General features: G+C 40.7%; 3 protein-coding genes across 5 annotated transcripts; 2 read left to right on the plus strand and 1 right to left on the minus strand.

Moving 5' to 3' along the window:
* Positions 1-1,221: 1,221 nt before the first annotated feature.
* Positions 1,222-17,919, minus strand: smad2 (SMAD family member 2). Of its 3 annotated transcripts, none has more exons than XM_030435870.1 (11): positions 17,746-17,919; positions 14,624-15,174; positions 9,840-9,929; positions 9,170-9,363; positions 8,765-8,899; positions 8,575-8,637; positions 8,292-8,345; positions 7,843-8,055; positions 7,480-7,617; positions 6,565-6,709; positions 1,222-5,467 (listed from the first exon to the last, which is right to left on the minus strand). In XM_030435870.1, exons 2-11 carry the CDS (start codon positions 14,878-14,880, stop codon positions 5,344-5,346), a joined length of 1,413 nt encoding a protein of 470 aa, XP_030291730.1. In that variant the 5' UTR covers positions 14,881-15,174; positions 17,746-17,919; the 3' UTR covers positions 1,222-5,343. The 3 variants fall into 3 exon arrangements, with proteins under 3 accessions (XP_030291730.1, XP_030291729.1, XP_030291731.1); XM_030435869.1 differs by having other exon boundaries at positions 8,563-8,637; XM_030435871.1 differs by lacking the exon at positions 9,840-9,929 and having other exon boundaries at positions 8,563-8,637; positions 17,746-17,918.
* LOC115592762 (N-acetyllactosaminide beta-1,3-N-acetylglucosaminyltransferase 2) lies at positions 16,657-22,693 on the plus strand. Its single transcript, XM_030435872.1, has 3 exons — positions 16,657-16,944; positions 19,378-19,495; positions 20,129-22,693. The coding sequence occupies exon 3, from the start codon at positions 20,158-20,160 to the stop codon at positions 21,508-21,510; it is 1,353 nt and encodes a 450-aa protein (XP_030291732.1). The 5' UTR covers positions 16,657-16,944; positions 19,378-19,495; positions 20,129-20,157; the 3' UTR covers positions 21,511-22,693.
* Positions 22,694-23,952: 1,259 nt separating this feature from the next.
* LOC115593050 (heat shock protein 30) lies at positions 23,953-24,824 on the plus strand. Its single transcript, XM_030436368.1, has one exon. It carries the CDS (start codon positions 24,060-24,062, stop codon positions 24,726-24,728), a length of 669 nt encoding a protein of 222 aa, XP_030292228.1. The 5' UTR covers positions 23,953-24,059; the 3' UTR covers positions 24,729-24,824.
* Positions 24,825-25,575: the final 751 nt, after the last annotated feature.

Here is a 25,575-nt window from a genome sequence, read left to right on the forward strand (position 1 = left end):
TGACTTTGAATACAACCAACTTTAGCATATGTTGTTTAAAAAAAGAGCTGTGAATGAAGGCCCTGATAATTAACTTTGTACAACCACAAATGCTAATGCCAAGCAAATGCTAATATATATGGGCGGTATAAACTGACAATGGGTCCAGTGAAGTGATAGCTTTGTGTGTTAACCTATTAATAGCCTATAGTGTACTTTTTTGGTAATGTTAGTGTAATTATGTCTGTTAAACAACCATGGTTAAGTGTATTTACAAGGAGAAAATGCTGGCTGTATTAGGCTTACTTACCATCATAAAAAGCATTAGTTTAACGGGATGAACAGGAAGCAGCCCCCCCAGGTGGTGTCCTGTTCCTTTAAGTTTAACTGTTGAATTCAATGCAAAGATGAAAACTATCTTAAGGGTATCACTTTACCAAACTTCTTTCACTCTCAGAAAGATGACCGTCATGTTTCTGGCAAAGGCTTCCTGCTAGCTTAATCCAAATTTCGTTTAAAAAGCCGCGAAAATTACCTTCTCTGTCGCACCTGCTTCCCGCCGGATTAATTGATAAGACCCGCCCCCCACTAGGCTGCCATTGGTGGATTAATTCAACAAAACATCAACAGCGACAGAAACACGTTTATGTTGGCATGCATAGACTAGTGGCGCATATTTCAGGGCCTAGTTCATGGGAGGACGGTCTAAATTCATTGATTGGGAAAGGATGAGAAGAAAGAGCCAATGTCCATGTCGGTACATCTGAGTATTTTACCATAAGAAAATGAGCACAACAACTATCCTCCATATTAAGTAGTAGGACTTTTTAAATAGGCCTAAGGTGCAAAGCTAAAATGTAAATTGTCCGTATTTAATGCTAGCCACTTCATGTTGTATGAAAAGGTGGGCACAAATACATGTTCTGCTTTGAGATGTATTTAACAAGTGGTTTTGACTTAGGGTTCAGGCTGGCTTGTGTGACAAAAATATGTCATGATGGCCTACATGTTAAAGAGAGGATGGTTATTTGTAAACTGGCTAGTCAGGGCTCAATAAATGGCTTTCTGCCCCAAATGTTGCAAGTATGGCTGCAAACAGGTTGTAAAAACGTGTCAAATATTTTTTCCCAATGTGGCATCAACCACAGCCCAGTGCCCCTATGAGCTGTGTTTTTGGTTATGTATGCAACCTTACGGGTTTAAGCGCTCCCAGATGAAAACATTCAACACAACATCAGTTAATTCAGTTGAATTAAAACAGCTTTATTAGTGTACACTGTAAGAAGTTGTCTGTATATGTAGAATAGTTGGAAAGCCTATGAAGTGTGTGAAGAAGACAGAAATCCTAACAGCTTGTTGTCTAATGGAGAATGCTCTGTTGATAGCAAGAAAGAGGAAGTGTATGGTAAAATAAAAAAAAAAGGTACAACTATACAATAACATCACTAGTGACATGTAGGAGCTTAACTTTCTCCAAAAAGCCTCCTTCTCGGGAATCCATCAGAAGGAGGCTTATCTGGAGATACACAATTGTCATCACAATAAGAAAAAAAAAAAGTACAATATGTAATCTGTAAATAGGAATGTGGACCCTCAAAATGTGTCAACCACATGAAACCTAATTTGGTCTCATCTTCCGTCTCCAAAACAGACTTCTCAGGAGATGAAAAAAGCTGGTTTGTTCTGAGGGTACAATGTTGGGTGGCACTCGTAAAAAAAAAAAAAAAAAAAAAGTAGATACAAAGGCTCTTTCTGGACCCTGGAAATAAGCATAAACAGCATGTGTACCCATCAGAAAATACACAGTGTATATTTCTTTACGGGGAAATGTTCTAGAGTATACAGTCCAAACGATTTGATGTCGCTGCATAGACAAACATGTGGATGAGCAATGATTCGACAACCTACTATATTTGAGCATGTGTATTGACCTCAGCAAAGTCCAGTCATTTTTTTCCCCCCAATAAATGAAAAGAAAATGACAGACCAGAACAGACAGGTGGACAGATATATACACATACAGACAGACAAACAAACATACAAACATCACTGCATCTGGTTTCAGTCTGGTTACAAGTGGATATTAGAAATAACTGACCCAGGCAAATGCTCAAGGAAAAAAGAAAATGGTTCTATAAAAAAATAGAGATCATGATTTTCTGTGATCAAAAAACATAAAAACGGCAGGATCGTCATTTGATTTTGAATTTTTTTCCCACAAATGTCAATCTTTTGGTCTGATCCCATTGTGTTGGCCAAATCTGGAATTGTTGTCTCTGTAGGATTCTGACAATATACGATTAAACATCAGGATTTCTGGACTTCTTGTCACAGGCATAATGTGATAAACTACACCTCCTCTTGGTGTCCTACAAAATGTTTTTTAAAATGTGCATTTCCCCTACATGTTGCAGTAGTGAGTAATAAAACAGAAAATATGAATGTGTTTACATGCACACCAGCATTACTGTGCACCAAGTTAAGACTGCTGTCAGGTTATTATCACAGTTTGGAGAAAAACAAGCTACCTGGAATATGACAGCATAAGCCAAGATAGTGAGTCCAATTTACATATATTTACATGTCCCACTTAGAATCCCGTTTTTTGAGGTAACACTTGTGAGGAAAACACTCTGAGATAACACAATATCATGTGCATGTAAACACACTCACAGTGCACAACCATACGTAAGGAGACATGAAAATTAAATGTCTGCAGAGCTGAAATTGGCAGCAGCTTTTACGCACTGCTAACTGGAATGTCCTATGTTACTTAAGTAAGACAGAATTCAACAAATTCACATTACAACGTCAGAGCATTTAAAATAAATACCAACTGCTTTGATACTGAAAAATAATACTGTATGGTCTGGCTGCTGGATCAAAATCCTAATATCTCCAAAACGTATGAATTGTTGTTTAAACTGCTTCATCTTCTCATGACCCTGGTACACTCAAAATATCAGCGTTTTTAAACTGTTATCTTGAATTGCAACCAACAATTTGAAACCAACCAAACCCACTGCCCCCAAAGCCAATAAAATTCAATACCAGAACAACTTGAGCTATTAGGTCTTCATCAGCAGTTACATTTATGACACAGTGTGGATCTGCAGTGTACAGGACATACCGTAAATACATGCATTCAGTCTTTGGGAAAGCACTGTCGTAATTTGGGTCGCGTCCATAGAGCAGAAAGAAATTGGAACACTAAGGCAGGAAACTACCTTCATCAAAAGGCTCAAACAAATGATAAACTCCAAAAGTCACCAGCCACTTTTTACTACTTTAGCAGCCAGATTAGGTTATGAAGAAGAGAGGCTGGTAGTTATGGTGACTTCAGAACACAATTTGAACTCTTCTCAGTGATAATTTCAGAAAAAATGTTATATCCTATGCTACATACTTCATAAATCATCATCAAGCTGTGATCATTTCAAACAGAGGGTATCTTCTAAAAAAATATTGAATTCTAATAAAAAGGAAGAAAGCTTTGACAATTTTAAATATATTCATATAGAAAAAATACATGGAAATACAAAAAGGTAGCTAAAAGAACATGTAAAGAAAATAATAGCTGTGTCGTATAACTAGCTTGTCAAATACTTAAAGCTTAAACACTTTAAACACAAAAGATTTGGACGCTAAAAATATCGACGTAGGTACCAGCTGGTTTTAAAATCACGGCAAGGAATCTCATTTAAAATCAAATGGATGCTCTTTAACAAGCCAATTCAGACAATATAAGGGGAAAAATCTTTATAGTTAGTCATTTAATATATTTTTTGGAATCGTCTTGATTTAAATTGGGCTTTTCAACATTCCTATCTGTACAATTCAAAGCATATCTCGCTGTATTTTACATCAAAGGCAACTTTCTTGTAGCAAAATCAAGGGTGCATAATTTGGGGCAGTGCAAGTACAGTATGGAAGCTACTTTTTTTAAAGTCCCACACTGCAGGACTTCTTATGGTCGTCTTCCTATCAATAGAAAGTCAATTATAGGGAAATCGTGCATCAGTCCAAGCATATAATGAAGAGACTTCAGTGATACATAAGTGATGAAGGACGTTCATCTTTTCATCTGTTAAACAGCAGGGGGTGACATTGAGGCTTTGACTCATGCACTGACTCCTTATCCTACACCAAGTCCAACACATAATTCTCCTTCATTAATAAGATGATATTGCAAAAAGTTAAGGAAGAGAAAGTATGGTACAGAGAACAAGGGCGCGCAAGGGGGGGTGGGCAGACTGTTTAATGTGTCTCTCTCCTTAAGCCTCTATTACTGAAAACAACATAATAAATTGTGGGATGTTTCAGTACAGTAACATATCTTAGATATCTGGGCTGGTTAGCCTCTGACCACACTTTAAAATAAGAACTCCTCATAGAAGAACAAAAGACACACTTGTATGTTTCAGCTCAGATCCACACTGCACACTCGTGGTTGAATTGACACCGCAGAGGAAATGATTTGTCGTTATGTCAAAGCAAAGGTGTTAAAACAGCAAGCGGTGGATGAGCTGTAAAGATTTGTCTGTGTTACAGTATTTATGCAAGCATGTGAGGACAGGGTGTGTGAAATTAATCATAGACATCAACTTGATCTCCCAGTTACCCCTTTGACAGCCGAGGGACCGACAGTCCAGCATAGTCAGGTCTGTGATGGCAACAACACAGGACTGATTAGGAAAAAGTAGGAGAAGTGGAAACCTCAGATAAAAATGGAAGTTTGGTCACCAAAACCAAGGGAAAAATAAAAAAAAGTAGAAGTCCAGGCATGACGCTGACTTTGGTTGTACATGAGCCTGGAGTGGCAGTACTACTGTTGGTCAACCTTGTGTAAATCTTGAATCAAAGTTGTGCTGCGGTAGGTAGGTAGGTAGGTAGGTAGTGACGCACGAGGTGGGTCTGATGGTTAACTGTGTTGGAAGTAGAACGTCACGTCAGTACCCCAAAACAGCTGCTCTCGTGTTGAATTGGAACAGGACAGTAAAGCTCCATCCCACTGTGTGTTTCTGGATCAGAGCCTCTGTCAAATACCAAAAACATGAATGTAGTCTGGTCCGTTACTACATCACTCTCTTGTCATTTTGATATTGCAGGGTGATTTCAACTATTAGGTCCATGATTACTGGAATGTCAACATTAATCCAACAGAGCCTGAGGTGATCCAGCCAAGTCTGACATCACACCAGTGATCTCAATCCCCCATCCTCCAGGTCCATTGTGTAATTCATTTTCTTTGTTTTTATAATGTTGTTAGTACATCAGTTGAAGACTGCATGGTGGTCTCCCTTAGGACATACTAATGTTGTGAAATGTCAGTTTGCTTTTGCGTAGGCGGCAGCAGAACCCTGTTTAGGACATACTGGAGCAGCGCACTGATGGTGAACCCATCTGGGTCAGGACCTTATCTAACCACTGGAGGGGGCCGTTGAGATGCAACTCAATCCAACAGGGTGTGCTGGTGACTGTCTGACGTCTGTTGGGACAAAACAGAGAATAAGAGTGAGGATAAAGTTCTCACTAGTTCTGCTTGGTTCAAAGACTGAAACAAAATGAAATAGAAACAGCAGTAGTGTGAGCAGTGGTAGAGCACTTTCTCCTAGTGATTTACAGCAAATAAATGAAAAGTCAATGGAAGCTTGCACTGCCAAGGTTAGACCAGATGATCAAACACAGCTGACGACTCTGTGGTCGTGCCAGGCTTGGCCCGCGCTCTACAGACAGTGGAGACACTGACTGTTAACCAGACGAGCTACACAGCGGCTTAACCCTGGCCAGTGAGGACAAGCCAAAACACCCCCACAAACGCTGCTGTCTGGCTCCTGGGAGGGCACAACACAAAGCAGAGCCAGGAGCAGAACAGATGTTTGCTGGATGGATCATTGGAGGGTCACAGAGACAAGAGAGGTACAGACAAATGCCCTGTAATCTCTGACATTTTACAACAAAAGGAGGAATAAAATAGTGATTATAACCTTGCAGTGCAAATGAGAGCATGCAAAATCCTTTTACCTTTCAGACAGTTGTTTACACAGAGAACATGGTCACTCTGGATCTTTATTTAAAGATACAGCCTTATTTATTTACCTTAATTAAACCATGTTTGAGTACATTTGTCCTCTTTGATTAAATTAAATGGGGTCAGGTCTCATCATATCTTATATTATATTTTATCATATCCTGTATAATCTGTGCCCATGCGATGGTGATTCAAAATATAAGGGTTAAATCCATTGCATATGACATCAGCATGTGAGTCAGTGTTCAGGGCAGATGGTATATGGTGTATGCACCAAACATCATTTGGAGATTCTGCAGGCTTTGCTAGGTTCTAGCCAGACCAACATGACTTCAGCGCGTCCAGGCTGAAAAATCTGGGTGAAGTATTCAATGTTCCTGCTAGGGTAGTATAATATGGAAAAAAACAACAACACTGCAGTGGTAGTAGAAGTATTTATGTCAAGGGGCTCCCAGTGTGATCTCTTTCACAAGGACACACAAAATAATTTCATTGGCTTCTCTCTGGTCTGACCCAGGACCTACACCTCTAATGTGCTTGAGAGCGTAACATACCTGTACTCTGCTCCCCAGCCCTTGACGAAGCTCATTCTGATGGTGCACATCCTGGTTAGCTGGTAGACTGCCTCAAACCCCTGATTGACTGACTGGGCCAGCAGTGCAGCAAACTCCTGGTTGTTAAAAATCTTCAGATTACAGCCTAAAGAAAAAGACAAAAGATTCAAACATTGAAGAGATTTCCTCATCTTGGTTGACAATAGTGCAGTGTGAAAAGAGTGGTGATAACCATATAAGTATTTCATAAACTTTTTGTTTCATCTCTAATTGAGTCTGATATGTTTGAATTTGACAAATATGTTTGACTAAACTAAAAGTTAACGATGAACTACTTCATAAAAATATGAGTCTACTTCACCATTTCTGTAAACACAACCTAAAAGCACCAAGCAGAGGCACTGCTAGGTGTGGGTGTATTGTCTGTTGGTGATTATTCTTCACAGGGCTGAAGTGTCCGACCCCTGCATGTCTACAAGATCCTTGTTTCCTTTCTGTACAAATCTGTGCCTCAGTAATGATACTGTTCACACCGTTCATTTAGCTAGGGATGAAATGTTCAAAGTTACATGGGTACAGATGAGTCAGTGTGCGTGGGTGGGAGTCGGAGACAAACTGTCACATAGTGGAGGGCATTGCCGCTCTTCCTAAAGCTTCATTCAATCGATATCAGTTGAAAATAAAAGAACGTTCCTCTATTTAATCAAAACTATTTTGGAGTTTTGTTAGGTGGCACATCTTGTTCTTCACATGGATCCAGACTTCCAGATAAAAGTTTGAGGAGGAGCTCAATCCGTTTTATGACAATCAATGTCATGACTGCAGATCTTATTAGTAAACCAGAGTTCTTCCAGCTGTACAACATTCATCTGGCTCAAGAGTCAAAGGAAAAAAAATATATTTATGTGTATTAACCTGGTGGTATCTTGCAGACTGTGGCAGGGTGCCAGCCGTATCGCTGGTTGCAGTTAGGACTCTGGACAAAAATGGCACTGTCGCTGAGGCACTCTGCAAACACCTCCCCTCCGATGTAATACAACCTCACACCACGACCTGCACAGTGTGAAACAGAGAAATGTGGAGAAAAACGGGAGAAACACAGACATCGTTGGGAAGAAATTGTGAATTTTGTGCCATAGAAAGTATCATGTGTATTCAGCAGTATGTCCACAATACAGTACATTTTCAAATAGATTTTTCCCTCTCTGTAAAGATACAAAAAACTTTGCTCAAACAAATCAGTGTACCGGTTAATGTATGTCGCATGTGTGCTTTTACCTATGTGTCTCCTTGTCATTTCTACCGTTGCGTTCCTGTTGACATTGCTGAGAAGCCCTAGACAGAAGCGTTCAGAGTTGGAGGGGTCCGTGAAGCCATCGACTGTCAGGGATGGCTGTGAGGCGTGGAACGTCTCTCCGACCCGCTGGTTGAGCTCATAGTAGGCTATCGAACACCAGAAAGCTGGTTCACTGTAGGTAACTGGCTGAAGGTCTGAAGAGAAACATGGAGAAGATATTTTACAGGTACAGATTTTAAAATCCTGTTTCTAAATTTCTGGGCCTTCATTCAAAAGATTTGTCCACTTTATATAACACTTTTCAAACTACTAGGGATTCTCCAGTGAATTAACCAATTTCTCACATTGATTTACTTTAAAGACCTCAGTATATATTGACTTGTTATCAAATTCAAGAAAACCGATACAGACAAAAATAAAGAAGTCTCACCAAGGCCATGACTGACAGGTGACAAGGCGCCTGGTGACATTTCTGCTGGTGAGCCTGGGAGAAAAAAGAAGACATCTCATTTAACAACTTATTGTTATCTGTATTATATTTGATGCATACATTGTTTGAACTGTGCTGTTCAATGTTTGTAGTATTGATGCTCACTGCTGTAACATATTTTTGTCATTAGTTTGATTTTAAGTTGTTAAAAGTGAGCTTTGGTATTTTTTCAAAGATGCATGGTCACTAGCACCGCGCCCAACTATTCTACCTGTTTCCATACTTTGATTCATCTGCTGGTCGCTGGTCTCTCCATCTTCACTGATGTAGCCAGGCGGAGGAGTCTCTGTGGAAAACACACAAATATGAAATAAGAATATATTTTTAGTAAAACACTGTTGCACATTTTGTGAAAGCCTGTGGTCTTTGAGTGGAAAAAAACACGAAAATGAGTTCCTGCCCTGCATACACACCTGGTATATAGTTATTAGGAGGGTCTATGCCAGCTGGGAAGTTGGTGTTTTCAGGGATGGAGTTTGCAAAGTCGTCTAGAGGCGGAAGCTCTGTCAGAATTTCCGTGTGTCGTGGTACCAACACCGGAGGCAGCACTGGAGAGAAAGAGAAGTGTCACTGACAGAGGGAAAAATAAATACTATTCAAATCACATTGTTGAACCTAAATGCATGTTTTCTCTCATCAAGTGTGCAAAACATAATTATTTAAACACATCTAGACAGGTTTTATCTACACTGAATTTCAGTCGCCATGACCACCATCATTATAGACTTATTAGAGGGCACCTTGAAGATCACAGCCAGCAGTATTCAGAGTAAAAACTGTGTCAAAAAAACAAACACTCAGTTATCAAGGATCATTACCAGGTGTCTCCACTCTCTGGTAGTGGTAAGGATTGACACAAACTTCATCCTTTTTGAGGTTGAAGGCAAACTGGCAGGCGTCGATGGCCCTCAGCTCATGGTGGCTATGAAGGTCGGGCCATCTCCATAGGCGGCAGTAGATGACATGAGGCAGGCCCTTACGATGGGACACCTGGAGACGTCCGTCCAGTGACCTGAGAGGGTTGTGTGAGAGTTTAACTAATAGCTCAGAGATGACTGTTCATGAAAGAAGAAGAAGACTCTGCTTTCTTTAGTTTCTAGTTTGGCAGTGTGGAGCAAGGAAATAAACAACAGGAGTAACAAAGAAAGGCCCCCACTGCACCAACCAGTAAAATCTTTCAACAATTTCAAGAACCCATGGGAACCCGGTTGAAACACAGCTCAATTATTACCCTATTACCTTCATCATATAAAGCATGATGACACCAATGGCATTGATAAGGCTGTATTATTAGAGGATATTACACTACAGACAGCCTTTCAATGATCTCAATAAAAACAGACAGGGTCACGTGAGCAAGTCTACAGTGATACTGTAGATTACAGAAAGATGGATGAACGTTAAAGCAATATGTGGTGGCATTTCTCCAGCATAACGCTTGCAGCAGCTGTGGGTTTGTTGTGTTTGAGTGCGTCTGAGAATATTCACCTGCTGTGGTCAGGATATCCGTACATGCCTGTAGAGTCCCACTGCTCTATCGTGTGGCCTGAGCCTAGACCCCATAGATCTGAGCAGTTACTACACACACACACACACACACACACACACACACACACAGAAGACATACATACATACACACAAACAAACACACACACACACACACACACACAGGACAAGTGCAAAAAGGATAAAAAATAAAAGCAAACAGATGGTAAACATGAGATGTTTCATTCCAAATTAGTAAGATGATATCACAAACATGTACAGTTGGTCTCTTATTGGCAAGAGGGAAGGAGCTAAAAAGATTCGCCCTCGCACTTTTCAATAAGAGACAATGAGTGGATGACACGTGATCGTGTGATAAAATTCAAATTGACAATGATGTGGTGGTGCAAACAGAGAGGGGTAGACAGGACTGAACTCTGAGATTCACCTCACTATATGCAGATGTGAAAAAGACCACACTGATCATTTTACTCAATTATAAGGCTTTAAAATCTTAAATTAGAAAAGTGGTGTGAAGTAAACAGGAAACAGAAATGCATTTACACAACAATGGCAAGTGAATGAAGAAATAATTCACTAGAATACACAAAATGTGTCAAGACATGATGACAGAAAAAAACAGATACAACACAAATGTGTGTGTATGACTAAAAAAAGCACGCATTCCGACTGCTTCCTTGCTCTGTAAAGCCCTTAAGAGTTGTAATGTAACGGAGGAGAGGAGAGGAGAGGAGAGGAGGCTGTTCAGAGTGAAGTAATTGCCAGACCTGTCTGTACAATACCCGCTATCTCGATACTTATCGCCCTACTCAAAGAGTTCTACAAGCACAAGCCCCGTGTGGACTATCTCCTGACACAGCTAATGTCTTCCCTTCTTCCTTCCTCACTTAAAGGGCACGGATGCAACCCCTACAGTGTCTGCCTCTCTCATCCAGATCAAGACTCTTGATCCTCATCCACTAGTGTACAAGTCCATATGGATCAAAGCCAAAAAGCTAGACTTGTAGTTGCTACAGATCTAGCAGGTTAAACTGGATTATTTGCAAAACATTGTGAGGATATTTTTTCTTCCAGAGGTGCGCATGCTTGCTATCTGTAGACACAGTTGAGTTGTTGCACTTGTCCGCTGTCACATTGCGCCTTACCTCTACTCAAAACAGAAATCTACAAAGCCCCCACACCTGCTATCTCTGGACAATTCTCCAGACACTGCTCTCTCATCCTCCACCACCCAAGAAAAAAACTAAAAGAGCAAGGGCAAATTATCTTAGACCTTTATCAACCTTACTGCACAGCGATCAAAGGGAAGTGAGCCACGCATCAAAGGCCTGGTGTGCTATCACAAACTGCTGTGCACTGTCAAAGAGTACATCCTGGAGATTCACTGGCAGGGTTGTACCCAACCAAGCCACTGTCATTAAATAAGTAAGGCAAGACCAATAGCTAAACGTGACCCTTCATAATGCTGAAGGAATGTATGCGTGTATGGCCCAAATACTGAAAGTTGAAAAAATCTAAAATTTCTTCATGAGCGACTGAAGACAGCAGTATTCAAGTAAAACCACCATCACCTTATCAGCACCACTTCAGAAGCTACTATCTGGCCCACATTCCTCAGAGTGAAGAAACAGAGAGAGGCCTGGATGAAGACACTTCACATAGTTCTGCCACTGAACTTTTCATGCTTATTTTTCCTTTTAACCAACTTCTTACATTTACTGTACTTCTCCAACTTCCCACTATTTCCTCAATAATGCTACTGTTTAGCACACAGTATATAACCACATATATGTAACTGCCATCTATGTATATTTATCACAGCCAAAGATAAGGTTCAGGCATTTTCAGTCAGACTTCACTCAATCTAACGTCACAGCCAGAATGGCTTTTCAACAATTTAAACAAAATGAATGTGCATTGGAAGATCTGTATTGTTAAAGCTCAACATTATAGCACAACTAGTTTGATGTTTGATGCCCCCAAGAAAGAGAAGACTAGTGAGCTCATCATGAAAACGGGGACTGGAAATCCTGTTAAACTTTGTGGAAGAAAAAGGCATTTGCCATCTGCAAGCTGATGATGTTTGTTGAGCCAAATTACAAGCTACATCACTGTGAACAACAACTACACAAGGAGTTCAGGATATGTCGCCAACTCCAACCCCTACCCACATTTCCACATGGTTATTCATTTTATTCTCTCTTCTTCTGTTAGATTTGCTCGTCGAGTGCTTGATACTTTACCTACCTAACTTCTCAACACTCACACTAGCAGTACCAGCTTCTCTGCCAAGTTGCTCCTGTGATCTGAACTGAACTGAGCCAGCATTGATTCTAAAACACTTGTTAGATTCTATAACTACATCAAGAAATATAAGTCAATGCAACGTCTCCACTGCATTGTGAGTAGATCTGCCTGTTATCAGCCAGCAATTTGTAGAGAGCATACTGCTGGGAAACTCTCCACCCACCTTGAACATCACCATCTGATATTACTATAGTCAAAACAGATGAAACCTTACCATGATAAAAGAAAAGTAAACACTTTGTAAATTGACTGCCTCTGCTTAACCAGGCCATGTTTATCTTTTTTTGGAAACTTTTACAGCTTCTCACTTTGATATAAATACAATGCTATAAATGCAAATGCTCCGATTTCCATGTAGCCAAATGCACACCAGGTTGACATAGAATGCACTGTAATCCCTGCTATGAATGAAGGGTTGATTCACGCATTTAGTCCTTAATTAATCTGATGAAGCAGGTTCAAGACATCATTTTCAAAACAAGCTGCCTCGACACTGAATCCCCATCAGTCTCAGATGATTGTGGGTGAAGTTGGGTATGGAGTGTTGGAGAGGAAAAGGTCATTTCTCTGCAGGGTCAAATTCTATTATTGATAGTTTATAATTAAAAGGAACCTAAGAATGAAAGAAAGAAGACACAGGCTGGATTACACAGAAAATCTGGGAAGGGTAGCTCATAAAATCTTCATTAAGCATGACATTAATCACATGCGTCTCATGGGGCACCCCTGACTTTTCCACCTTTATTGTGATAAGGTTTCACCTGGTCTGGTGACTTGGCTCGTGTACCTAGTCATGCGACACAGGAGAAATCTATACTGGAAGACACATGACCTGTAACCATTCAGGCTAAGTATCTACTGTATTGGCAGGTTCGGGTGCACCACAAAGACAACACACTTACACAAACAAAGCTTATTTTCAAGTCTGTTGACTGACTTTGCCCTGTAAAAAACTATGAAGCAAGTATACTATTGCCTTGTCTATGGTTTTAGACTCTCTTTATTTTAAATAAAAATCTAGAGCTGGTCAAAATTATGATATACCTATATTGTGTAACAACAGAAAAATCATTGCATATTAGACATTATTGTTTATCTTGTAATGCAAATCACAGCCTTTGTGGCAATATTCTTCGCATTTTGTACTAAAATACTTTGCATTCTTAATGCAGGCAAGGAATTCTTGATGCCATCAAACATAGAGGACACTGAACATGACACAGAAGCGAGTAATTCCAAACCAGCGAAGGACTCAGACTAGCCAAGACAAAACGAGGAGTGCATACTGAAAGAGAAGCTACTTGGATGTGGTTTGGGTCTGAAAAGTCCCCACAAGGATCAGAAAACTGTACTGGCAAATTATGTCTTAACAACAGACAACCCTAAATTCTTGAAGCACCAATGCATTTATTCTTCCTATTGACAGACTAGAATGGCACTCAGTAGAGTACATAAACCAGCCAAATAACTAACCAAAAAAAACATGGGTTAAATGCCATTTTTCTTGGTTTTGTTTCTTAATCAATTGTTAATGAAATTGTAAATGTGACTAATAAATGCAACTTTTTCAGTTCTTTTCTCAGATTTCTATCGAACTACAGCTGCACCTATAGTATTTCTTCAGAACTTGTAAATCTTCCTTAAGTGAAGCATCCAATATCCAAACAAACTCATGCTGTTGTCAGGAGGTATTGAGTGTAAACAGTCAGGATGAGATGAAAGGCAATCTTGAAAAAAGGTTTTGTAGTTGCAGAAGACAGCAGCGTAGGCACAACCAGACAATCAACAACGGTGCACCCAATTTCGATGCACGGATACGTTTGCTGGATATAGGTCATAAATCTCAACGAAGCTCAACGCAAAGACAGGTTTGGTCGTCATCATGTGTTGGACATCTGTTTCCTCCAATCAGGTTTCACTTCTGCTGCCCTGCCAAGCTATGGAACAACAGAATAGGGAAGTGGACCTGCTGTTGCACAACAGAAACTTTTCTTTCTGCAAGCTTGTGGGTGCCTGTCGCCTTCCCTTCTTGATTCCATGTGTGTTGACACACCTCACTGTGCTGGTCTGTATTGGTGGTATTGTGGTAAACCAGTACAGAGGGACTGATGATGTGTGCTTGTGCGCATGTGAGCACAACTTCAAGTGTGTTAGTGCGAGACTTATTTGTCATTAATTGATCTGTTTTGATATTTATTGAACACAATTCATTCAAATGTTTCCAATTTGAGAGAGCACTTCTGCCTGTTTCCCTGAGTGTGATGACAAACTTATGGTCTGCTAATACTATGTGTACAAAATGTATAAAAGAATGAGACAGCATGTTGTACTTAAATATCTTAAAAAGGCTGTTACCACTCCCTGTGATAATAATCATGTTGTGTGTGCAAGCATTTACAAGGCAGAGTCAGGAAGACATAGAAATACAGGATGTGTGTATGTGTGCGTCCTCATCTCACCTGGGTATGGTGACACACTTTGTGTTGCTGTTCTGTGTGCTGATGGCTTTCTCGAGCTCGTCCAGCTGCCCAGTCTTCTTTAGCTTCTTAACCAAGCTCTTCACTGCTTTTTCGCACCATTTCTCCTCCTGTCCTCCTCCGTTCTGCTCCCCTACTCCTCCGATTCCTCCCCCTGCTCCTCCACTCCCTGCTGGGGTCTTCTTCCAACCAAGGAGTCGTTTCACTACTGGGGGAGTGAAGGGAAGGATGGAGGACATGGTGGCCTGTGTGTGTATGCGTGGGCTTGTGTGTCCTAAGTGTGTTTTGATGCCCCTTGTAATCTGACGTAAAGAAAAAAGAAAAAGGGAGAGGGGAAAGAGGGTGGTGCGGGTGACGGGTTGTCTGAATTCCTACTGGAGATTTTCAAAAACTATATGTAGGCAACCATGCCATGTGTATTTTGTTTAATGAATACTTGTCAGAACTAAGGCATTAGTCTGGAGGAGTCTTGGGGAAATATGAGATGGGAAGAGCACGACATAGGGAGCGGAGACAACTACATCCAAAGAAACCTAAGAAACAAGAGAAGGCGCATGTCAACAATTCTGAATATAAGGAGTAAGACAGTTCAGAAGATTAAAAGTCTGACGAACAACTCATTGCATAACATTTTCATCAATTATGCCCACACATTCAGATTCACCAACAGATTTTTCTGCACAGAGCCATAACTAGCATATCTACCATAACCCCCTGCTGCTTACTCTCCCACCATGTACCAGTGCTTCTATCAGCCAGACTGGCAGTCACAGCACTACACACCCTGCACATATTAAATGATTCTGTTTCATATTCAGCACTTGGTCCGCTGCTGATCTGGTGCAGTCAAGTATATGCTTTTTTGATTATAATGAAAAAAGGCTCTTGACTTTGCACGAACTAGTTGCCATCTCATAAGGCTGGGCAATATATCGATACATCATTATCATATGTCGTCTGAGATTTTAGATATTGTTTTATCAAGATATGGACCAGGTGTTGTCATTTCCTGGTTTTAAAGACTTCTTTACAAGTGTAAACTTCGGAACTTCCCAGACTGTTCTACTTGTTCTAATGTAACATGTTACTTTATCCACATCACTGTTGATTATCAGAAATCACACTGTGTTAGTATTTTGCTGTAAAGTAGATTGTTGACTCCTTCAAGATTGATCACACTCTAAAAATGTCAGATTGCCCACCCCAATATTTAACCAGCATATCACCACTGTTGGGTCACAGGTCCAACAGTAGGTGTAGGTCTGCACAAATCACTTGAACAAAACTTGAACAGTATTCCAGACCCTGTACTTTTGCTAAATGAATTACGACCAAGCATCTTTTTTACTGAGAAAAGATTAATTTACGTCTGAGGTATGATATCTGATATAACGCTAATCCTAAAGTAAACCTTTCGCATTATTGAAATCAATATTCATCCCCTCATATGAGAGCTGAGCACCGTCGGACTGTGCTGAACCCTGCTCGGGAGCTCGGCCCTAAAACTTTGTCAGATAAAACGGGCCGCTGAATTTCACAGCAACTGCAACCGTGTTAAGTTTCATAGATCCTTTATTCAGACAATCCAGCCATTCTGGCAGATGGTAAATTCACCATTTTCAAATTAATAAATCAGACAGGAAATGCTGCTAAAACAGCTTGTGAAATGTGGAATTCAATGGCCACATAACACGTTGCTCTGGGCACCGACATAAGCTCTATCTCGCAAATGTAGCATTATCCTATTTTATAGCCAAGATCCATTCTCCAGCCTAATGAGGAAATCCGAGGAAATCCAGGAAACATCTACAGAGAATACTCTAATTCAATTGCTAAAATCAAATCTGAATACTTGACACAGTCCTCTCTCTCTCAAAAAAAAGAGACACTTTGGTTGAGTGTAGATTAGTGCGCTGGATTATTGATCAATGAGACTTAAATAAATACAGGTAAAACCACTCAGCGATGCAGATTTCTCAACTCAGCTGCTAGAGAGGAAGGGATCACTGTCCTGGCAGTGTTACTCTGAAAGTCCAAGCTCCTTCTAAGAATTAATTTCAAAGGCTTAACCCTTGGACTGCTTACTTAATAGCACAGGAGTATGAGTAGCTTTCAGAAGGAGGCAGACCATTCCTGAAAATAATTAACTACAGTCTTGATCTTGGTACCTGAGGTTGTTTGATGTTGTCTAAACGTTCAAGCATGCTACCCCATTGGATCCAGCGTGCACTAGCGACATAAATAGCTGCTTCAGTGACCAGGCTTTGATGCCAGAGTAAGAGAAGGCTGGGAAACCGCTGTGTGTAAGTAAAACATGGTAGGTTGGTTCTGGATCGGGGTCACTGACATGTGATTATTTAACAAAATTGGGGGTTATTAATATCATTCCTCATTGTGCTAAATGTGGACGGACAAAGAAGAAGGAATGAACTCCTGCAACAACAAACACCCTTGCGGATAGGGGGCTGTCCCTGGGACAACAAGACCTTGTCGTTGTGTGTCGGAGCATCTCGAACTGAACAGAAAGTCTTAATGTAAGAGACAAAAAGCACAAAACGTGCTGGTGTGAATGTACAGTAAACGTCTGCTCGAAATGCTGACAAACGGCTATCAGGGCCTTGAGGGCAAAAACATAAGCAACGTTATTTTGTCTACAACGTCTCGTCTTTTTGTGTGAGAAAACTGTCTGTTTGGGTTACTTCGTCTCCAAAAACCACACACACATACACACACACACACACACATCATGGCTCGAAGAATAAGCTAACGCTACATACGGCAATTCAAGAGTTAACAGCTAGCGTTTTTGGATGTACACTTTGACAAGCCACAAAAAGCGACTTCATTTCGCTGCTGGCTGTCATTTGCAGTGCTGTGCAGATACAGTGGAATTATTCAGGCTTCTTTTGTCTCGAAATGACTGATAGCCCCCCCTCCTCCTCCAAAAAAAATAGAAAAGGAAAAAAAAAAAAAAAAAGAGTACGAAAAAAATCCGCTAGCAAGCTTGCTACTTTGTGTCACAGACAAATAAACAGGTCTGTTGCATGTTTTTGTCGCGAACAATTCAAATCCGTTTCTTTGTTTAGGAAAAAAAACGTACTTACCCGACGAGGGGTGTGAGGAGGCTGAATGGCCACTCAGGTACCTGTCAGAAAAGCCTGCTTGTTCATTTTAAACGCACCCAGAGAGACTTTAAACTGTATTTTCCACCTCCGAGCCGCCGGGATGATGGCCCCTCATTCAAAGCTCAACCAAACATGTATCGCTTCACGCAAAACGTGAACGGCAGTGCGACGGCACCAAGCCCCGCCTCCCCCCTCTTCCTATTGGCTGAATCCCGGGGTTCAGCCGATAACCTGTTGCCAGACGTGCGTTCAATTGGCCGGAGGTCGTGTCCGTCACACGTTGTTATGTACGGAGGTATGCTGGTGATGTTTATCAGTGGGTACCTTGATTGTCCTTTTACAATTGCATAGGTCGTCAGCAGAGAACAATGGAAACAAGAAAGTAGAACGGAATGAACACAAATCTCATAGATCAGAACAGTTAAACAAATGTCAGCACTTATTTTTCCACGCTTCACTTTTGAAAACCGGCACAGTCTGTGGTTTAACACCCCTGCATTGCAATCACAGAATGTAAGACCATACAAATGTAACACATCCCTTTTATATATTTATATATATGTATGTATATATGTATATGTATATATATATATGTATATATATATATATATATATATATATATATATATATATATATATATATATATATATATATATATATGTATGTATGTATGTATGTATGTATGTATATATATATATATATATATATATATATATATCTATATATATATATATATATATATATATATATATATATATATATATATATATATATATATATATATAGCGTGTGTGTATGTGTGTGTGTGTTAAATATATATAATGCATAAAAAGGCAATGATCCCCCACAGCTCGAATAATTACATCAGGTGCTTTTTCGTGTATGTGGCCTAGTGACATGTTAAAGGTGCAGTATGTACTTTTGGGGAAGAAGAGAATCAGAATAGAGATATTTCCATTGACACATTTTTTATGTCTAAACTAAAACTAAACGAACAAACTCTCTTTGTTTTCATGACTGAATAAACTCAATAAACAAAAACCTGACCTTAAAGGACAACTCAGTTTCAAACAGTTTTACCCTGCCACCTTTCTAGTTTCAGACAGTGTTCTGGGGACCTTATTTTTGTCAGAGAACAGCTTGTATATTCAGTTATATTTTTAAAAAACTTGGAGGTTTAAGTTTTTTCTCCAAAACTACTTAGTGCCCCTTTAGACTACATTCACTCTGAGATAAATGACTCCGCTGTGTCAACCTTTCCTTTCGAAGACCATCTGGCAACATCATGCAAATATACCAAAAATGCGCCTGCAGCAGGTGCATGCAAATCAAAGTGTCTCTCATTGGAGAAATCATTACCTATTGACTGATGAAGTTCCCTCCCAAGCTCTGGTCACTCTTTGTCAGCGTAGGTAGTTTTGTCCAACCTGGTTGTGAGAAGTACCTCATCAAGCACTGGAGCGTTTGGAGGCGCATGCTCTGTGCGCACGTTCACCTGGGACCTGTTGCTCGGCTGCGTCTGTTGCTGTGTTGTGAGGTCGCCTGCTTTTGGACCTAAAGGATGCTTCTCTTTATCCTCCATCGTTATGGACATAAATGATACACCACAGACCTGCCACCTTATGACAAGACTGTAACCTGAAGCCGGATGAAAACGATAAACCAAAAAGAGGGGACCAAAAGTCACTGTGTCTTTTTTCTCAGTCGGCTGAACCAACGAACACACCTGTAAGTACTTTAATACTGTTTCTTTACTCTTCTAATAGTTGTAAGAATGACTGCCAGTGTTCTACAGCAGATTATTACAAGTTTATGTAAAGGATAAAGAGAAACAGTGTTGATGACTTCAGGCGTTAATTACTACTGAGTATTTAAGATAAAGTAGACAACAAACAGTACAGTGCTGCAGTCAAAGGAAAAAAACAAAAGACAAATAACTAATAAAGGAGGTATGAAGCAATAATCATCACACTATTTGAAGCCAAGGGCAAAATACAATAGCAGTGTTTACACAACATTCATGAGCTAAGAAAAGAGGGAGTTCATGCTCTTTGTTGCATATTACATATGACATGTTCCACACTGTGTCTACAGGGGCTGTGTGCCTCCTGCCAGGTAGGTACTGGATGATGCTGTGAGTGTGTAGACAAGAACAGATAATAGGCCTCACCGGACCATCACCAAGGAGACAGAAACTCCAGAGGGTCGCCTGCAGCATAGCTCTAAAAAAAATCTCTGAGGGAGACAAATATATCTGCAGTGGTCTTGGTTCAGTGGGGTCAGGGGGGCATTTATTTTTTCTACGTTATGATCATTTACGAAAACATTTGTCCTTTTGTGTTACTTCTTATGTGTGCGCAGGTCTGCGTCTGATTTGTACACCACAGGCAATGGGCAGATGCTGCAGATGCTGCAGGTGCAACGGGAGACTGCTGTGCATGTGCCTGCTGCCTTTCATGATGACCGGCCACCTCCTGGTTTACATCATGGTGTCCATATTCGTCACCATCTCCTACACTCCCCCCAAAATAAACGTCCACTATATAGCCCCGGGGAATTCCGGCAACACCTCCACATTGGCCCCTCACCCACTTGGCCCTTTCTGGAACCTCCGTCTGGAGGACAGCGCCCTGTGGAACCAGTTGCAGCATGCTTGGGACCGTCAGCACAATCCAATACTGCGAGGAAACACGACTGGCATAGTGAGGAAGCCCAAAGCTAAGATTATAGCAGATATCGAAGATGAGTGTGTCTCTGACTGCTTGTCACACAAGTGTTCGGTCCCTCGTGTGCATGATTTAGACAGTTTGCCAGAACACATGAAGGCATTTATCCGGTCAATGCACTGCAGGGACTATCCTCTCCTCATCAATCAGCCTGGTACTTGTATGAAGAACGATAATGACTTTGATCTGGATTCTCCCATGCTGCTCATGGCAATCAAATCTCAAGTGGGGAACTTTGAGAACAGGCAGGCTATCCGTGAAACGTGGGGACGCAGCGGGCTGGTGAGGGGGGAATCCAATAAGAAAGGCGGATTGGTGCGCACAGTGTTTCTGCTTGCACGACAGGACTCAAGCACAGGTCCTCACCCAGACCTCAAAAACCTCCTGGAGCTTGAGAATCAGAAATACGGGGATATCCTGCAGTGGGATTTCAGAGACACTTTCTTTAACTTGACCCTAAAGGACCTGGTGTTCTGGCGGTGGCTCCAGCAGCACTGCCCCACTGCCATGTTTGTGTTCAAAGGGGACGATGATGTCTTCGTACGAACAGGGGTCCTTCTGGATTACCTGCACAAGCAGTTGGAGGAACACAATTTGTGGAGAGCCTATACTAACAACACTGACATGGATTTGAATTTGTTTGTCGGGGACGTAATCAACAACGCAATGCCAAACCGTGAGCCATCCACTAAATACTACATCCCAGAAAGTTTCTACAAAGGCGGGTATCCACCGTATGCTGGTGGAGGAGGGGTGGTGTATTCTAGCTCTCTCGCATTTCGACTGAAAGAGGTGTCTGAGAGGGTGCGCCTCTTCCCGATAGATGACGTGTACCTGGGCATGTGCCTGCACAGTCTCGGGCTCTCACCCAGCCACCACCCAGGCTTTTTAACATTTGATCTCCCAGAAAGAGACAAGGGAAATCCCTGCGCATACAAGTCTGTTCTGCTCGTGCACAGACGGAGTCCCAAAGAGATGCTAACGTTGTGGAAGCAGCTCCAGGATCTGCGGTGCTGAGGCTCATTTGCCTGCCAAATAGGATTCACTGAGCACCACCACATGCATTTGAAAAATACGTGCATGTTCGTGACTGCATCTTTATGTCAAGCAGGCAGAAGTCAGTGACAGTCACATGCGCTGTACTGTACCTTTCCCCCAAAGAGTTATGCAACACTGAGGAGGAGACTGATCTACCTCAAAGGGTACTTTTATGATGAGGGGACTACACAGCGAGAGCACATGGTACTTTAAAAAAAAATCAGAACAAGTACTGTATTTATTTATAGCCTTTTAACATAAGAGTCTTATTTTAGTACATTCTAAAGAAATGAAAAATGTTGCTTCTTATTGTGTGATACGTCAATACGTTGGATATGTTTTTCGTTTTCTCTTATTTAATTAAGAGCCAACCAAGAATACATTTTTGAATGTCTCACACATCCACTGTGCCACATATCAACAATGCAGCTGTTGCTCATGCACAGTCTATAATAACCTAAATTAACAATAATGTTTGTAGCAAATCTCGACTTTGACAGTGGTTGTCAAAGTGTATGGGCAAATTACGTTGTCTGATTTTGACACAATGAAAGTCAAGTCACTTTTTTACTGAACAACATATACGTAATGTAGTAACATAATGTATATTTTAAGAAATGTTTTCTAATTGTTACTAACGACAAAGCGTTCTCTTATCTTTATGGATTTTAAAGGTGCATTATGCAAGAATTAAAACTTCAGCAGAAGGTCAAGGAATAGTAGTTGTGAGGTTATGACATCTATGTTTTGTCTTACATGTATTGTCTTACAGAGATATCTGCTGAAGTTAGCATGCTAACCAGCTAGCCCCAGTCTGTAATGCTCCATAGCTCCTGTGCTAGTGGAGTAAACACCAACAATTCCCCTGAGCTACAAGTCAGGATCGCTAGCGTCATGGCTAACAGAGCTAACTAGCTTACAGCAGCTACGGTTCGCATGGGTTTGACAAGTGGTTAGATCTTACATATTGTATCTTTTAACTCGTGAAAAAACTGAACAAGACTGACAGAGGTAATGTTATCCACAGAACTATTTAATGAACTATTTTGTTTTTTTCACATAGGAAGGGAGTGTTATCAGAGAATACAACCAGCAGAAATGTTAGTTGTTGCTGTCTTCAAGTGTATGATGTCCAATGATAAATAAATGTTTCTGAAAACAATTATGCTGAATATTCTTATATATGTATTGTGTTTATGGTGTTTAAATACAATTCAAATTTGACTGCAACACAATTTTGCAATAAGATAAGAATAACTATAAAAGCCCTCTAATAGATCATTAAAAAGGCAGATATGCAGTCAAAATGAAGACGAAGTTCACAAGCCACACGTCGAATACAAGTGAATATTTAGCAATAGTATTTACTGTATAGCCTGAACACAAATTGAATTCCAAGTTGTTTGTCGAGCATGATATTCCACTTCAGTCACAGTAGTGAAGTGCAGTAGTTTGCATGTCTGTAGACAAAACAAAAAACAAGACAGACAATGTGAATTTCCATTTATGCAATATGCTGTGGTTGTTTGGCCATTTGTACAGAGTACATAGAGGGCTTAGTTATTGACTATCAACAAGGAAACGTTTCGTTTATTCATTATTTTTATTGCAAATTTAAGACAACCAGGAAGTGGATGTGTTGCACATTAGTCATAGCCAAACTGAGTTACGTTAAAACAAAGAAAACCTACAATAACCACCTTCATTTATTCAGATGAAGAGTAGACGAAGAGGTGGAAATGGCAAACAAGACCCCAGGAGGTGGATTTCCTTTAGGTAGAGAGGAAGCTGTTTCAGAAAAAACACCAACAAAAAAGAGAGGACAGGTAAGACAGTGAGTGTCCTCACTGTACAATTCTAAAACGATAAAACACAGATTACACAAGGATGAAATACTACTTCTCTTCTCTTCTCTTCTCTTCTCTTCTCTTCTCTTCATTGTATTAATGCCTGTTCTTGTCTGGTCTCCCTTATTGATTTTGGTACTAATAGGCAGACAGTGGCTTCAGAGTAATGTGGTTGTAGAGGAAGATAAGTCTATCGCAGGACCACAGTAGGAAGATTGCTGAGCTGCAGAGCACTAATAAGGAAATGCAGAGATAAAGGCAAGAGGAACTACATTTTGATGTAATTATAATTAAATTGATCTACAAACTACATGCCAGAGCTGCTTAGGTTGAAACACTCTCTCTTTATACCAGGATACAAATAAAACCCAAAGTCAGACACCATTCAAGATAAGTGATGAGTGATAAGTGTTACTGACATTAAGTGTCATGTAAATACAAGAAAGTTCCTGAAAAAACAGGAAATTTTCTGTGATGGCAGCACCATAGAGTAACAGCTCCACCCAGTGGAGAGCTGTGGTGATGACAGGAAAGTTCCTGAACACTCTGGAGCTCCTCCAGTCAGAATATAAAAGCTGGGACAGTCCCACTGCTGAGACACAAACAACACAGAGGAGAAGAGACACTTTAACAGAGTTTCATCTCTCAACAAGACCACACAACACTCAACACTCAGTGAAGATGCTGTGCTCTCGTGGACTCCAGTCTCTCAGTCCATTCATGGACTTGTACTGGCCTGTACGCAGTCTGTGGCCAGAGGTCAGACCTCTGCTCTACCAGCAGGATCTACTGCAGAGAAACCTACAGGAGCTCCGCAGCAGCCTGGAGCTGATGGACAAACTTCAACACCACATCCTGGAGGAGACAGAGCCTTTCCAAACCGGTGTGGCCGTACAACCGCTCTCCTACCAGCTGGAGAAAGAGGGAGAGCGCTTTGGCCTGACCCTGGACACTCAAGGCTTTTCCCCAGAGGAGCTGTCTGTCAGGCAGGTGGGCAGGAAGCTGAGAGTCAGCGGGAAGACAGAGAAGAAGCAGGAGGACGAGGAAGGCTCCTACTCTTACAGACGCCATGAGTTCAGATGGGAGTTTGACCTGCCCGAAGGGCTGAACCCTGAAGACGTCACCTGCTACCTGGCTCCAGACGGGAAGCTCCACATCCAGGCGGCCCAAGATCCACGTGTGGAGGAGGCTGAGAGAGAGCTGACTGTCAAGAGGAGCTCGGAGGAGAACACACAGCAGAGTGTGTGTTCACAGAGAGAAGACAGCAGCAGCAGCAGCAGCAGCAGCACAGAGACAGACAACAGCACACAGGACAAACCTCAACATATGGACTCATCTACATGTTGTTAACAATAAGTTTAAATAGAAATGTGTTAAATGATGATCATATCTGTGCCTTTGTATTTGTATAAATGAGGATGATAAATACATCTGTGTGAAATGAAATCATGTTTTTCCTGTTTTCTATTCTTTTATTTTGCACAGAGCACATATTAAGGTTTTGAAACTACTTTAAAAATAACAAATTTTTACCCAAATTATTTTAAATGTAAAGAAGAAATGCATCTCTATTAAAAAGACAATTCACTGATATCTTTTCCTTTTTCTTCATTCCATAAATTACCCTTTTACAACTTTCTTCCTATCAAAGGAACACAATGACTGACCTCTTATTAACTTCCATACTTTTATTTCATATTGATTTTGAAAGAGTGTATTTTTTTCAATCTCTGGAATGTTACACTAAACACGAAATTACACAATATAGAGCTGATTCTAACAACAACATGATCATATTATGAAAATAATCATCGACCAGTAAAATGACTGAAGACACTCTGTAAAGTACAAAGTGTGAGTCTTCATCAGTCTGTATTAAAACTATAATAACCCCTCATGGTTGTTTTCCTCTGTGCACCAATCACGTTGCAGTTCACATGCATGTCTGTCCAGCCTCATTAAATATGTTCAGTGAAACTTAGAAGGAATTTAATAAAACATGTAAGGTTTCTTTTTTGGGCAAAATGAAAGTGATCACTAGACTGACATGTGTGAGTCCAGTGAGAAACATTCTGTCTTCATTCAGAGACTATTGTACCTGCTGCAGTGACAATCACCTGAAGATCAACATCAGCAGAAACAATGAGCTCATGGTGGACAACTGCTGTGTGTCTGTTAGTGAGGCTGAGAGAGAGCT

This window comes from Sparus aurata, chromosome 12, assembly GCF_900880675.1.
Source record: "Sparus aurata chromosome 12, fSpaAur1.1, whole genome shotgun sequence".
NCBI lineage: Eukaryota > Metazoa > Chordata > Actinopteri > Spariformes > Sparidae > Sparus > Sparus aurata.

Bases quoted from the DNA above. Each gene is read 5' to 3' on its own strand.
- smad2 (XM_030435869.1), bottom strand. From the start codon at position 14,880: ATGTCCTCCATCCTTCCCTTCACTCCCCCAGTAGTGAAACGACTCCTT. The intron at 8,056-8,291 runs GTGAGACTTCTT...GTTTCTCTTCAG, and splicing joins ACCTGTCAGTCATGGCCTTG to ACCTTCAGCCAGTTACCTAC. The intron at 5,468-6,564 runs GTATGTTACGCT...TTGTCCCAACAG, and splicing joins GGCTGGGGAGCAGAGTACAG to ACGTCAGACAGTCACCAGCA.
- LOC115592762 (XM_030435872.1), top strand. From the start codon at position 20,158: ATGGGCAGATGCTGCAGATGCTGCAGGTGCAACGGGAGACTGCTGTGC.
- LOC115593050 (XM_030436368.1), top strand. From the start codon at position 24,060: ATGCTGTGCTCTCGTGGACTCCAGTCTCTCAGTCCATTCATGGACTTG.